Source organism: Monodelphis domestica, chromosome 6, assembly GCF_027887165.1.
Source record: "Monodelphis domestica isolate mMonDom1 chromosome 6, mMonDom1.pri, whole genome shotgun sequence".
In the NCBI taxonomy this organism is placed as follows: Eukaryota; Metazoa; Chordata; class Mammalia; order Didelphimorphia; family Didelphidae; genus Monodelphis; species Monodelphis domestica.
This window is the reverse complement of record NC_077232.1, coordinates 17,520,126-17,533,470: the sequence shown is the minus strand read 5'-3', so window position 1 is coordinate 17,533,470 and position 13,345 is coordinate 17,520,126. Positions and strand designations below refer to the sequence as shown.

The 13,345-nt window shown below is 44.9% G+C and overlaps 1 protein-coding gene across 3 annotated transcripts; it reads right to left on the bottom strand.

Annotated features, from left to right (window-relative positions):
- Positions 1-364: 364 nt before the first annotated feature.
- On the bottom strand, positions 365-11,697 carry MPEG1 (macrophage expressed 1). 3 transcript variants are annotated; one of them, XM_056801692.1, is made up of 4 exons: positions 11,411-11,697; positions 6,789-6,931; positions 3,578-4,265; positions 365-3,343 (listed from the first exon to the last, which is right to left on the bottom strand). In XM_056801692.1, the coding sequence occupies exon 4, from the start codon at positions 3,224-3,226 to the stop codon at positions 1,046-1,048; it is 2,181 nt and encodes a 726-aa protein (XP_056657670.1). In that variant the 5' UTR covers positions 3,227-3,343; positions 3,578-4,265; positions 6,789-6,931; positions 11,411-11,697; the 3' UTR covers positions 365-1,045. The 3 variants fall into 3 exon arrangements, with proteins under 3 accessions (XP_056657670.1, XP_001377766.2, XP_056657671.1); XM_001377729.5 differs by having other exon boundaries at positions 3,578-3,758; XM_056801693.1 differs by lacking the exon at positions 6,789-6,931 and having other exon boundaries at positions 3,578-3,758.
- Between the last annotated feature and the right edge of the window lie 1,648 nt (positions 11,698-13,345).

The following is a 13,345-nucleotide window of genomic DNA, read 5'->3' as shown; positions in this document are numbered from 1 at the left end:
AGCCCCCTTTCCACCAACTCATCTTTTTAAGTGAAATTGGTTTCCAGAAGCCTGAAATTAAGCCTAATTTTATTATTTTTATTTTATTTTTATTATTTTATTATTATTTAAAAGCTGGTTTGAAAGGGCAAAGCTTCATGTCCGTGATCATATTGGGAATGACTGGAGATAGGACGGGTAATTTCTTCCCTGCCTCCCCAACAGTTTCTCGGGCTATAAGGCAACATTTCAAGAGCCTTCCTGACTTGCCATCCCCTGTTAGCTTTGGTGTCTGCAGGTGGTGGCTGTCAGCCTCTAATTTTTAGTAATCCGCCGCCCCTTTCTTCCTTCCTCCTCCCCATGCCCAAGTGCTCAGAAAGGCAGGTTTGTTGAATGACGTCTTAAATTTTATTTTTCAGTTACAAGCATTTCTTTTCTCTTCCTCCTTCTTCCCCTTCATATAAGCTAAGCTGATTTCACATAGACTGTCCATGCTGAGAGGGGCCCCAAAATGCCAACAGCCCCCTTAACCCTATGTTCTGTTCTGACATTCGATAGCCCAATAGTCTACATTCCAAAGTCTCTTCTGGATGGACACTCTCTGTTCTGAGCCTGGCGGGGATGTAGAATGTTAATGAGAGACATTAGACCATGAAATCTTGAAATCAGCTTCCCATCCTAAGATCCTTCCCCCATCTTTAAGACTGAAAACATAAAATGTAAATCCGGGCCCTTGAGGGGGCCATATAAAATGAGTCATTCACAGTACCTAGACATGAGAAAACTGTAGCACCTAGATGGCACTATAGTCCAATCCAGCCCTCTCCAGGAGCCAGGGAGAAACTGAGGCTCAGAAAGATTAAGGAGAATCAAAGCAGTAACTCCATGCCTCTCCTTAAGCCACCCATAGAGAAAAGATGGTCCCAGGCATATTTGTTATTTGCTTTCTTATTTCCCGAGACAGCAAGGGCAGCCAACTAACTAGAATGGGAGAGGAGAAGTCAGAGTAGAGGAAGAACTTTGAGGTCTGGACTGGGATTAGGTCAAATGATTCTCAGGCAGAAATTTAGACTGGAGAAGGGCACCCCTCTTGGCTTAGCTCACGTGGGACTCCCACTTCTTTGGATACCCTATATTCATCAGCAGCCTCCATCAGACTTCTATTCTCTTCTCCTACTTCTTCATATTCCCGTTTCTTATACCTACGGGTGCCATAGATGGCCAGGGTGATCAGGGCTGCCAGGACAACTGTCACGCCAGCTGTGATCCCAGCTGTTGCCCCACCAGATAAAGTACCTTCAGTCCCATGGATGAGCTTTATGGTCCTTCGGACCTCAGAAGGATCTGCCAGTTTCCACAGATGGGTGCTGGAATCCTTGATCCAGGACTTCTCACTCTCGTTGTTGATAACCATCACAGTATTGGTGGCAGCTTGGCTCATGAGAGGTGGTCTGGAGAAGGGAGGCAGTCTTGCAGGAGGCAGAGAGTCCCCGGTAAAGAGCCCCGCTTTGACACAGTAGGATACTTGGCAGCCATCGCTGATCAGAGCAAGGTGCTGGCTGAAACCTGCCGGACACTTTTTCACGTAAGGTCCACCTTGATTGTTGGTATGGGACGAGTTCACCAAAGGATTCCCCACATCACAACTGAAGAAACCACCAAAGGGCACAGCGAACTTGTAGCCCAGCTCGTAGTCTTGGCTGATGCAAACCTTGAGACCGTCTAAGAGTCTCAATGGCAAATAACTAGCTGGGCATGACTGGGCATTGGTCACAGGATTGATGCTCCTGCCACTAAAGAGACCACCAAAAAGAAAGCCTGAATTCTCCGGCACCTGGCCATTTGCGACACACCAGAAACCTCTGAATTCAGCCCTTGCCACTCGGAACACATCCTCACACTCTTTTTTACAGAAAACCCACAGGCTGCATTTTCGGTGGCATTCCAGGAAGTTGTAGCCTTCCTCTTTAAAATGGGAATGTAATAGGACTGGGGAGTAGTTTTCTGGGCAGGAGAATTCCCCGGTGAGTGGATTTTTCTGCTCCAGTTCTGAGCACAGAAGCACAGCCTCCATCCCCGAAAGCTGGGTGCACTCCTGGTAAACTCCCCCAAAGGTGAAGTTGGTCATTTTCCCTTCACACGACCCATCGTCTGTATTGGCTTGGAAGTTGAAGTTGGGGGAATCTTTGTTGGTGCAGCCAGGGTAGGTATTGAAGGTATAGTAACGCCTCACTGCAGCTTCCACAGTTTTGGAAAGCTTCTTCACCAAGGGGGCTGGCAAATCGGGCAAAGTGTCAGAGTTGACGAAGAAATACAGCGGCAAACCAGAGCGGTCTATGGCAACCAAGTGGTTTTTAATGGTCTTTTGCCAGCCCTCTAGGGTGATGCCTGGGTAAAAAGGGACCCCACCAATGCTTGCAACCCTAGAGTTGGTTCGGTTGGAGAGGTAGTTCTTGACGAAGGCATCTTGGGAGACATGGCTATCTTCTGCTTTGAAGTTGATGATATTGTGGAATGCTACCCCAGCAGACGCCGTAATGCTGCTACGGGTAGACTGGCTGTCTTCTAAGAAGGAAGACTTAATGTGATCTTCTTGTACTAGGATGGCCCCGGCATCCACGCTAGTGATGACATGAGTTCCATAGCTGAGGACCAGGAGTTCTGCCATGAAGTTAGCCATCCGAGTCTGGTTGTTCTCTAGTCGATCAGAAATATCCATGAGCTCTTTCTTGAATCCCCTGCTTAGCTGTGAAATGGGGTTGATTTTGGCTGTGTAGACCAGGTTTCTCACCTGGACCCTGGTAGTCACAGCTTGTTGCTTCACCTGATGGGTCTTCATCTTCTGGAACTCAATGGAGAACTTGCCATTGGCCATGGAGAAAAGGGAGATCTCTGTGTTGATGGAGGAGGAGGTGGTGCTTTGGTAATTCATCCAGGACTCTATGATTTCAGAGTTCAACTCCAAGTTGCTCTGTTTCCGGGGAATTGTCAAGATTTCATCTGGGATGATATACTGTCCATCTTCTGTGGTCTGGCAATTGCTGTAAACCAAGTCCAGCACCCTTCCCATGTCTACATTCCTCAGATTATCCCAGCCCCCACCAGGTAATACTTCCAGAACTGAGAGGTTCAAGGATTTCCTGCATTCCTGCCATCCAAACTGGTGGGGCTTCTCCAGGGGAGCATCTTTCTCTTTCCCCAACACAAGGACTGTCCAGAAGAGAAGGACACCTTTCAAACAGTTCATGATTCCAGTAAATCCAGAACTCACAGAGAGATCTAATCACCGGCAAAAGAGCTTGAGAAATGAAGCAGCAGACCAGCCCCTGCTGAGGCAGTAAAGTGAGCAGTTCCTCTTTCCATTCTGATATTGTTGCAAAATAGAGAAATGAGAGATGATGAGAAAACAAAGTCTGACAATGGGCATAGAAGAAAGACTCACCCTTGGGACAAAAATATCTCTCCTCCCCGCCTCCCAAATTCCAAATAAGATGATTCACCCATTAAGAGAGCATTTGTAGGGGGCAGTGTGGTGATCTGGAAAGAGTCCTAGATGGTGGGAGGAAGGGGGAGGTCAGAAAATGTGGGCAGAACTCACCGAATGCCCTTGAATATATCACTTCAGCTTCATGGGCCTCAGTTTTCTCATAGATAATTAAATTGGCTTGGATCTTCGGAGGTCCTGTGTTCTAAACTCCCTTCCAAGGCTTGTATGGTCTAAGGATCCAGGCCTGGTATTCTATGTTGTAAAGTCCGTTTCGTCTTTGTGCTGAAAAAGACTGGCCATCCAAACTATCAATTAGAAGTTATCGACCTTGGATCACAGCTTTGTCAAGCTAATCATGCCTCTCTTCCAAGTTAATTTGGAAAAAAAAAAGAGTAAGCCCATTGCTCTGTGTAGGTATGACCAAGAACTCTTGACATTTGTAGGAATCTGGACAAATGACCAACTCATCAGAGGTGTTGGTAGAGGGGATTCCCTCTCAGGAAGGGACTGGCCTGTTATATGGGAAAGATGAGTTAGGTTTGCAGAACACAGTGGCATGAGACTAGCAGAAGAGAGAATTCTGGAATCTTGGAAAAGGGGGTTAAGCTGGAAAAACCTCAGGGATGGCTAGACTGGCTGGCTCTCTCTGGATTTGATCCTGGAGGGTGTGGTGGCCAAGTCCTGGGAGTTTGAGCCAATCCTCTGTTACTGCTGTGTGCTGTGTGTCCTGAAGATCTGAGGAAGCTGTCTCTGGTCTATGTCATCTGAAGCTGGTTGTAAGCTGAGGTCCAAGTAAAAACTGTAAGAGGGAAGGGGAGTCGGGGATGTGAAGGGATACATTTTGGGCCAATATCAGACTGATAACTGTGATTTGGGAAGGCCAACAGAAACCCTGAGACCAGTACACAGAGACAACAACCACTAAAGTAACACACAATCTAATGCCTTTGCATGAAGGATCTTCTTAGAGTTAAGTTTCTACACTATCTCCCTGACATGCTAAGCTGTAAACCCAGTCCCTGTACCCATATTCTGCCCTAACCCTCAGTATTAAGGGAGATACTGGCAAATACCATATCAGGCAGGGATCCAGGGGAAGATCCTGAGTCCAAAAGGCATGGAGAAAATGCAGAGGAATTCTTGCAATTTGAAGCAATGTCTAATCGAATCCCAGAGAACCTCCTGCAAACTTGGGTGGGCTCACTTATTCCTCCCTTTTCATGGACTCTGCAATCAAGACTGTGTCCTCAAGGCACCCAAACATCTGGGCTACATTAGAAAACTTAGCCAACCATCCAGATGTTTTGAAATTGATGCCGTGAGTGAATCATTCATTTCCTCCTTGCCCTGACATTGGATGAAAAAACCTTTGGACCATGAGAGAGGCCTTTGCCAGTATCATTCTGTGAGGCAGATGCAGAGTTGAGATGGAGCGAACATGCCCCACTCTTGCCCAGTTCCTAGGCATAACTCAACCTAATCCTTTTCCATTCAATCAATCAATCGTTTATGAAGTATCTACTACACACGAGGCATCATGATAGATGTGGGGATGCAAAGGGAGACATGAGAGCCCCTGACCTCAAGGAACTTACATTCTCTTCTTCAAAAATTAGATTTTTAATGATATCTTTGGTTGCAAATTATCTTTCTCCCTTCTCTCCACAGAGAACGTTCTCTTATAATGGAATTATTTTTTTAAATAAAAGAGGAAGAAAAGAGTCAGCAAAACCAATCCAAACTTTGGCATGGAAGAGGTTGGCCTATGGGTAATATTAAAATCTATTTATTTAATATTTTAGTTTCTAGGTTAATATTTTGATATAATATTTTAATAGAAAAGAATTGTCCTTCTGGTATCCAAGATAAATTCCAGAGATTTGGGGGAGATGGGAGTAGTGGCAGCTGGTAGGGTTAGGAAAGATGACACACTGGTGGGGGCACTTGAGCTGAATATTGAAGAAAACCAGGGACTCCAAGGGGTGACGATGGGGAGTCAGTGTAGCCCAGGCATTGGAATGGTCTATGCAAAGAAGTAGAAATGGGAGATGGAGACTCCTGTGTTAGAACAAGTCAGAAGGCCAATATAGCTGGATTGCAAAGTACATGGAGGAGAGATATTTGGTTGCCACCAGATCGTCAATGCCTTTAAATGCTAAACAGGATTTCATTCTTGATTCTACAGGTAATAGGGAGCCACTGGAAATAATTGAGAACAGGAGTTACATGAAGAGACATGTGCCCTTGGAAAATCATTTCAGTGGCTAAGTGAAGTATATACTGGAGAAAAGAGAGATTTGGGGCACAAAGGCCAATTAGAAGGTGAATGGAATTGTCCCAAGTGAAAGAGAGTAAGAACTTGAATTAGGATGGTGGCTATGTGGGCAAAGAGACAGGGACACTCAATTTCCTTGATATGGAATAATTTTTTTTTCAACCCTTACCTTCTCTCTTAGCATTGATACCAAGTATAGGTTCCAAGGTAAAAGAGCAAGCAGTAAGGGCTAAGTAATGGGGGTTAAGTGACTTGCCCAAGGTCACACAACTAGGATGCATCTGAGTCCAGATTTGAACCCCGGACCTCCCTTCTTTAGGCCTAGCTCTCAGTCCACTAAATCATCCAACTAGCCATGGATTATGTGATTATATAGGCACCATCTGGAAGGGAGAGCGAGCACAGGAAGAGCTCAAAGAGTTGTCTGCTCTCATTACACTCTCTAATCTTTGAGGGGAGCAAAATTGGCTATACCATTCAGGGAGCACAATGGGACTTCTGGGGCCCAGTGGGAATACTGGGGAAAGCCCAAACATGGAGTTCTGTTGGTGGATTGAAGCCATCAGACTAATTTGGGACTGTTCAAGCTGCTTGTACCTGAATAGATTTGCCAGCTGCTTTCAGACTAGACTAATTAGCCAGTGATTTGGGTATTGAGCTGGAAGATTGGCTCCCAAAGCCTGGGGAAGCCCTTGGTGCTGAACCATTTGTAATCTACTATAATAAGCCGCTTTAAACCTTCCTCTTCCAGCAGAAATTCCCTTCATATAAACTGAGCCCTCCCAGATGGCGGCATTCCATCCATCATCAGCATCTTCGGCATTTTTCGTCTCTTATCCCATCTCCTCTTCTATAGATTGGAAGCTCCTTGAGGGCAGGGGCTATTCTGTTGTTGTAACCTCAGAACCTACTGCAGTGCCTGGTACTTAGAAGGCACTTTATAAGTGCTCATGCATAGGATCATAGCTTTAGAGGAGGAAAGAACCTCAGCAGTTATCCAGTCTAGGGATCTTAGTTAAGGAGTCCCAGGAACGTGAAGTAACTTACTCAAGGTTGTACAGGAAGTATGCATCAGAGACAGGATTCGAACTGAGGATCCTTGCCTTCAGAACCAGTGCTTTTCCCAAATCCAAGCTGACAATCACTCTTCTTGTTTTCACCATTATCATCACCAGATCATCAATTTAGAGCTGGAATATAATCCAACAAGGATTTATTAATAGTCTGGGGTAGTTGGGTGATGCAGTGGATTAAGTGCCAAGTCTAGAGTTGGGAAGACTCATTTTCCTGAGTTCTAATCTGGCCTCAGAAATGTCCTAGCTGTGTGACATTGGGCAAGTCATTTTACCTTGTCTGCCTTAGTTTCCCCATCTGTAAAACGAACTAGAGAAGGAAATGACCAACTACTCCAATATCTTTTACCAAGAAGATTCCAAATAGGGTCCCAAAGGATCAGACATGACTGAAAATGACTGAACAACAAAGATTCTAGCCAATCCTCACCCTCCGGGAGCTTACAGTCTAAAAGGGAGACCTTGTAAGTCCCTCTGTCAGGGACTTTAAGATATAGTCCAACCTCCTGAGGATCCTAGGGGGAAGTGACTTTTCTAAGTATACATGAGCAGTAACAGAAGGTGGAAGTGTGGGGCTTCACCATCACCACCATCACCATTTCTCAGACATTCCAGATATGAATCAAATGTGACCCGACTGTTGAACAATTTCTCTCTTTGAAGTCATGTGATAATAAAGGAGAAGAAGAAAAAATTTTCTTCAACTAAAATTTGCATGTCACGCTTGAAAAAGAAGAGTCTAGCAGCGATGACTAATCAGCACACAACGGTATGTTTAGCCCACATCCCAGATCTAGTTTTTGTCATGCCTCCTCAACTGTCATTGTGCCATGGGCACCCAAGAGTTCCAAACCCAGCCCTTGGTCAATAACGACCATAGGGTTGTGTGTCTGTTTTGCTCACAGGCCTTGATAGTTCCATTTCTTCCTGAAAAGAAAGGTTTTGTTCATTGAAAAGAGGGAAGCCAAAGGGTTACTTTCTCAAACTCTGTTGGGGGGCCCATCCAGTCCCTGCTCCTTCCCTTCTTTGTACCAATCTGGACCACAGGCTCATGTGGCCTGGGCAGGAAGGAGCGGTTATTTTCCCTTGGGTTCTGCATTTCAGTTATTGCCCAAGGTGGTGATGAAACCTCCCCAGATATAGCCTTGCCTGTTCTCACCCTTGTGACTGCTACAGCAGGAGGAGAACTGAGTCTGAGGCCACAGGTCCTGGCTTCAGATTCTGTGAGGAATTAAGGGCTGACTCTCTGTTGGACTTTGGACAAGTCGTTGGGCCTCACCAAGTCAAAATGATTCATCTACATGGCCTTCCAGCTCCGATGATGGTTTTACCCAATTATTACTGAGGTTTCCCTAGACTTTCTTCCAACTCTATTCCAGAAATTCTGGTCAACTAGACAACACGGTGCTATTTATGGCTCCTGGATTCATAGAACCATAGAATGTAAGAGTTGGAGGCTACCTTATGACTGTGACTATAATGCTCAAATTCTGCCCTGAAGAAGGGGTGAAAAAAGGACCCTCGCCCCATCCTTCTCTTCTGTGCAGAGGTAGCCACCCACTGTGGCTGCAGAACAATGCCTGTGCCAGGAGCTCAGGCCACGTGTTTGTTACTTTTCCTGAACTGCCTTTTCCCCCCAAATAATTCTCTATCTTGAAAGATGGCTCTTCAAGAAGAGGGAGAGGGAGGGGATATATCTGAAAATCCAAGTGGTGTGAAAACAAGATCTATCCGTATAAATTAAAAAAGGAAAAACTAGAACGTCCAAGTTGGAAGAGACCTAGGAGTCTAGAACTGTCAGAGCTAGAGGGCCAGATGAGAAATGTCAGAGCTAAAAGTAGTGTTAACGTGGAGAATATTAGGCCAGCCATAAACCATAGATTCTTGGCCTTCTTTGTGTCATGGACTCCATTGGCAATTCACGGAAACATATCGACTCCTTTTCAGGACACCATCTTTAAGGGATAAAATTAAGTGCACAGCGTTACAGAGAAAACCAATTGCATTAAAATAGATCTATATCTATTCATCGATTTTTCTATCAATTTTTCAATTCATGGGTCTTAAGTTAAAAATTCATGTCATACGTAGGCAGTGGCTGGCACAGGTTAGGTTCTAACGGAATATTTATGGAATTTCATTGAATTAAACTGAAGTAGAGAGACCTGGATAGTACATTGGACTGCAGAACACAGAACGTTCAAGTTGGAATGGATGTTAGAATGGTGCATTTTAAAATATAAAGATTACTGGAGTTGGAATAAGTGAATGAATGAATGGAGTTGGAATGATAGAGCTAGAATGGACCTTAGAATGATGAATGCGAGAATAATTGTTGGGGTTCAAATGACTCTAGAATGAAGAACTTAGAACGTGATGATGGAAATAAGTTTAGAATGGAGGACAGAGAATGCTAGAAATGGAAGGGACCTTAGAATATAGAACACAGAAGGCTAGAACTGAAAGGAACCTTTAGAACCGAGGTCCCAGAACATCAGATCTGGAAGGGACAGTAACAGAGCAGCATCCAATAAGTATTTATTCAAAGATAACTGGAGACTATCTGAGCTGAAAAGAATCTCATAACAATAGTGGCAGCTCCAGAAGGGACCTTGAACGTCATCCAGACATCCATAGCTCTTCTTAAATAGTTGTTTTGAGGATTCCCTGCTGGTGTTTTTACTTCAGAAATGGATCACCCCAATGGGGACTTTTTTTCTCCTTGACAAGAAAGAGAACCCAGGCAGATCTGTCCAATCCTAAAGGTAAAAGGAGAAGCAGCCTGTGAAATGCTGGACTTCAGTGTCTGAAAGTAGCCCAGTGGAACAGAAATGAAGACCCGTGGTTGTGTCTGGGATAACTGGGTGGCACTTCACTGCTCTCTTACACGCCTTCTATCATTTTATTTCCCCTCCCTTCTCTTCTCCCAAGAGAGATCTGATAACATTTAGTGACTTGCCCAAGCCATTAGGTTAATAAATAACATAACTCTGAGGGTCAAAGTGAGCCCAAGTCTCTCCCGTGTCCTGATTTTTCAAACTTAATCACTTCTTGTCTCTAATCTCACTTCCTCTTCTGAAGGGAGTTTAGATAGAGGAAGTGTCTGGTTGTTTTTGCCATATAGGAACTAGCCAGTGTGTGTGCATGTGTGTGTGCACGTGTGTATATATGTATGTTGGGAGTGTATCTGCTAGTGTGTGCTTATGTGTATCTGTGTGTTGTGTGTACATGTGTGTATCTGTCCATACAAACTCCTCTAAGGCAGGGTTTTCCCCTTTTCTTTCGGCCTCTAGTGCCTTTGGTACCTTCATAATACTGGATTGACTGAATGACATTTAGAGAATAAATGAGATCTGGTGGATAAAAGGTCAGCCCTTTAGTCTGAAGATACTGGATTCAAATCCTGCTAGCTGTATGACCCTGGGCAAGTCAGTTAATATCTCACAGTACTTTTTTTTTTTAAACCCTGACCTTCCATCTTGGACTCAATACTGTGATATTGGCTCCAAGGCAGAAGAGTTGTAAGGGCTAGGCAATGAGGGTTAAGTGACTTGCCCAGGGTCACACAGCTGGGAAGTGCCTGAGGTCAAATTTGAACCCAGGACCTCCCGTCTCTAGGCCTGGCTCTCAATCCACTGAGCCACCCAGCTGCCCCCTCTCATAGTACTCTTAGTAATTGTAAATGAGTTAAGTGGCTGATTTGCTCTGGTGGAAGGAGTTTCCATACTAGGAGTGCTAGCAACAATGACATTAGAGGTCTGGACCTCCACTTCTAACCCCAGAAAAATCAATAACATGTACCTAGATGAGGATAATTTAAGGTCGAGAGTGATGAAGGACAAAGGAAAGATTCCTTGAACAACCAAAAAAGAAAGAAAAATCCAGATAAAGTGTTCATGTCATTTTCAAGGGGAGAGAACCCTTTCAACTGAGGGCATTGGGGGAGCCAGGCAGGGTCCAAGAGGTTGTCTAGTCCAACTCCTCCTCTCTCTCCTCATCATCCCATTCTATAATATCCTTTGAGAGCAGCCATTCAGCCTCTAGTGATGAAGAATCATCCACAGTCAGTGAAGGTTATAGAGGAAGAAATGAATGGGATCAAGGCTGGGCTTTAAGACGGCGACTAGGAGGCAGTGCAGAAGGGATTAAAGAGAGAGGTTGTGGAGAGGGAAACTGGTCAGGAGACCTTTTGATAGATTAGTTATGAGAGAAGGAGAGGGCAGCAAGGTGGTATAATGGGTTTGATCCCTCATGACTCATCTTCCTGAGTTCAAAACTGGCCTCAAACATTTACTAGCTGTGTGACCTTGGGCAAATCATTTCACCCTGCTTACCTCCGTTTCCTCATCTATAAAATGAGCTGGAGAAGGAAATGGACAACCACTCCAATACCTTTGCCAAGAAAACTCAAATGGAGTCATGAAAAATCAACTGGCATGACCCAGCCACAAAAAGAGAGAACAGGGCAGTGGTCTTGGCAGCCCAAAGCTATCTATGCACAGGGATCAGAGTGCTAGAGCCACAATGAGGCTATCTCTTGGGGGTCGGGGTGGTGACCTGTACATCAAAGACTACTTTTGAGGGAAGGACACATACCTGGGGAATCTTGGTGGTTCCTCGGACTTAACGGCAATCTCAGCCCCAGTTGGAGTGACAGAACTGGCACTGGAAATGTCTGGGCAGATCTGAGCCCCTTTCTGGTTTCCTGCATGAGCTTTGGGTGGAAGAGGTTGAGCCAGCTGAAGTGGGGGTGGATTTCTCTTTCCCCTGGCTTTCTGGGAAGGGGCAGGAGAATCCTAGAGCCCACTAGGGAGTATTTAAATGAAATCCATTCAGACGAAGGGCTGGGTGTGAGGGAGAGAGGTTGGGGTGAAGGTTGGCTCTTGTCGGGATACTTCAGGCTAAATAACAAATTTAGTGGCTTCAGGAAAGTTGGGAGAAAGGCTTGTTCCCTGGTGCAGCCTTCTTTGTAGATAAGGAATATGGCAACATTTCAGGGATGACTGAGGGTGTTGGCCATCTTTCAGCTGGAATAGACAGCAAGGGGCAGACACACACACACACAAAAGGAACAAATGTTGATCACACAGAATTGATAGCCAGCTTTGAAAGATAAGAGGAAGTTGGAAAGTGGGGGAAGTCTTGGAATGTACCATAGTAACCTTAGGGCTTCCTGTGCCTGTGTGGTGGAGGGAGGAAACATTGTGGGAGATGCCTTCAGGCTTTGGGGAGTAGGAGAGACTGGAGGAAAAAATGCCCACGTGAAACAGGAACGGAGGGCACAAGATGGACTCTGTATCCCAAGTTAATAGGAGACTTAGCAGGCATAACTGTGCATTGTTGACATCCTGGTCAACCAGATGTCTCCAACATTGTAAGAAAATCTGCTTCAGCCTTCCAGTGGAATCTCTGTTCAGTTTAAAACCTAACAAGGCTAGGACTTGACCAGGTTATATTCTTTTCTAGAGATGAGAAAGAGTCAAAGAATAAAGGAGGGCCTCCTAAATCCCTAGTGGGCCAGTCTGATGGGGAAGAGCCTTAAGATCATGCCATCAGAGGACCAGCTGAGGAAATTGGAAGCATTGGCCTCCAGATGGATTGACCTGAGCCCTTTGGGCAAGATGAGTGTAAAAGCACTTTTCAGGACATTGATGGGGAGTTCCTGAGACCCCAGAGAACCTTCTTGTTGATGGTTTTAGTCTCCTTGTCTAGATCTTTCTGCCTAGAGAACTCCTTTTACCTAGAAATATTTGAATATATATATTTTATTACATGAATTGTTTGCTTGGACCCCTGGGCGTGGAAAGATCCATTGGGAGAATAATCACCCAAACAATGGCCCTAAGATCATGGCGACTGACTCTAAGAATTCAAGGGTCTCTTACCTAGAAGAGGGATTGACCCCTCATTTTGTTTGGCCCCAGAGGGCAGAACCAAAAGCTTTAGATAGCAGGAATAGAATTTGAGTTTGATAGAAATAAAAACACGAGATCTCTCCAAGAGTGAAATGGGCTGCTTCAGGAGATGTTAGACTCTAAGATCTCACTGGAGGTCTCTATGCAAAAGTTGAACAAATATTTATACATGAGTTCTGGGCCTGGAATCAGGGAGGATGATCTTCCTCAGTTCAAATCTGGCCTCAGACATAGATGTGTCCCTGAGCAAGTGACTTTACCCTGTTGTCCTCAGTTTCCTTATCTGTAAAATCAGCTGGAGAAAGAAATGGCAGACAACTCCAGTGTCTTAGCTGTATGACCCTGGGCAAGTGACTTCACTCTGTGGTTCTCAGTTTCCTCATCTGTAAAATCAGCTGGAGAAATAAATGGCAGACCACTCCAGTATCTTAGCTGTATGACCCTGGGCAAGTGACCTAACCCTGTTGTCCTCAGTTTCTTCATCTGTAAAATCAACTGGAGAGGGAAATAGCAGACCACTCCAACAGCTTTGCCTAGAAAACCCCAAAAGGGGGTTCACAAAGAATTAGAAATGACTGAACACCAACAAGTAGGCTACATTTCCAGCAATTGGCCC